The sequence below is a fragment of the Gastrolobium bilobum genome, unplaced genomic scaffold, assembly GCF_033153095.1.
Source record: "Gastrolobium bilobum isolate Gb01-03AN ecotype WA unplaced genomic scaffold, APGP_CSIRO_Gbil_v1 utg3850, whole genome shotgun sequence".
NCBI lineage: Eukaryota > Viridiplantae > Streptophyta > Magnoliopsida > Fabales > Fabaceae > Gastrolobium > Gastrolobium bilobum.
This window is the reverse complement of record NW_026897525.1, coordinates 210619-212605: the sequence shown is the minus strand read 5'-3', so window position 1 is coordinate 212605 and position 1987 is coordinate 210619. Positions and strand designations below refer to the sequence as shown.

The window sequence follows — 1987 nt, the reverse complement described above, 5'->3', positions numbered from 1 at the left end:
TTTCCGTCCTAAAACGACGTCATTTTGGTGAACATTAGATAAAGTTATCTAAAGTAACTTTAGAAAAAACAAACTCATCTTTTATTTTATTATCTAAAAATATAAATATAAAAACAATTCTCAAATAACATAAATATTTGTTTATTTATCCTTTATGCATGTCCATTGTCATGATGTTTTAATTAAATCTCAAGCTGCGACTTTTTGTCTCCCTCTTTTTTGCTGGTATTGATAATCTTGAACAGCAAATGATGCATATACCATAAAAAGAAGAGGAAAAAGAGTAAACTAAAATTCTGATACGAATGCACACATTAAATAAAAAAGAAAAAAGAATATGACACGAATGCAACCAAGCCAGGCCAAATACTCACAAGCTTCGAAATACATATATTGTAAAATAGCAAGATACATGGTCTCAGAATAAAGCAGCGCTTGCTATCGCAGTTTTACCCCTCGTTCTCAATTTAATTTATATAAATTAACTACAAACTATATAATTAAGTTAATTTATTGGTACCAAACGGTGGTAGCTAGCAACAGAGTTGAGTAAATAGAAAGGAAAGACTTCAGCTCAATCTGCACTTGCCACTTTTGGTAGTGATTTAAATATCTTCTCATTCCATTCCTGACCTGTCTCCTCGTACTTTAAGAGTTGAAACTTGTAGAAATACATGATGAAGTCAACTCGCCTCAAGAGATAATTAAGGTTGTGTGAACTAAAAAAAAAAAGTTAATTTATTAATTGGTTTTTAGGATAGAGAATTATATAGATGCTGAAGGGGAGCTTATATATATAGATGGATCAAAAATAGTTCCACAAACTTTCTCCACCATAATTCCCAGGTGACGGTGGTGGGCTCATTCTTGGTGGGGACAGTAGCATTCCCTCAGCCATTTCTACCAATAAACTTGGCATGAAAAACAAGGCTTCCTCATCCAGAAACTCAGTTTCAGACAATGGAGTAATATCAGAAACACCATCAGGTTCAACTACATTAGTTGATGATGCATTATTGTGGTTAGCTTCAGCCTTTACTAGTTCCGCTGCAGCATTGGCAGCGATGCGGATGTCAGCAGGAGATTTCGATGCGGGCACCGGATACTTGCTAACTGAGTCAGGGAAGTTGAGAACGGCTTCCCCGCCTTTCAGCGCCAATGCCGCCACGTCATAGGCGGCAGCCGCCATCTCCGGTGTTAGGAATGTGCCAAGCCATATGCGGGTTGTCTTACGTGGCTCCCGGATTTCGGTCACCCATTTTTCTCCCCGGCACCGGATTCCATGGTACACCGGGTGCCTCTTGGAAGAAGAAGATGATGACGTCATGCCGTTGGTGGTGTTTGGGAGAAGAAGGTTTTCATATAGGACAAGGTTTGTAGCTATAGTTTACTTGGTGGTCTTTAGTGTTTACATTTACAGTACCATATCGAAGATGAGGTTATATACTGAGACTGTTTGGTATATGGTATAGTGGATTTAACGTGAGTACCTTTGTTTCTATTCTTGCTGGCAAACACATGAAGAAAGAAGAGGTGATAAGGGTTTTTATATATTAAGAGATCTAGTAAAGATTTTAAGAGTACATATATATATGCGTGTTTTGGAGTGAAGAAATCCGTGGGGATGTCGCGGGGTAACTGAGTGGTGACTTTTGTTACAAATGGTGGCGCCTAGTTGGGTTCCATTTGCGAATGTTTTGGATACTAAAGCGAATGGAAAACGATATTTTATTACAGAGAATGACAATGACGAATTGACAATTCATTAATAGGAAATGTGTATTTTACATATAATGCAGTTCGTGTAGATGATACACATAACTCACAGGTTGGTGGGTAACCACAACTAGCAAATTAAAGCTACTTTTAATTTCATTATATGCAATATCCAAGGGTAAGACATTTAATTTATAGGTGTGAACAGTCATTTCATACTTTGCATTCAGATAACGACTTATGTGTTAACGAGATGCAAAGAAAGCAAATG

At 37.3% G+C, this 1987-nt stretch overlaps 1 protein-coding gene across 1 annotated transcript; it reads right to left on the bottom strand.

Moving 5' to 3' along the window:
* Positions 1-805: 805 nt before the first annotated feature.
* LOC133307681 (ethylene-responsive transcription factor ERF026-like) lies at positions 806-1327 on the bottom strand. Its single transcript, XM_061508234.1, has one exon. It carries the CDS (start codon positions 1325-1327, stop codon positions 806-808), a length of 522 nt encoding a protein of 173 aa, XP_061364218.1.
* Positions 1328-1987: the final 660 nt, after the last annotated feature.

What these genes read in the sequence shown, in the direction of transcription:
- LOC133307681 (XM_061508234.1), bottom strand. Translation starts at nt 1,327, where the DNA reads ATGACGTCATCATCTTCTTCTTCCAAGAGGCACCCGGTGTACCATGGA.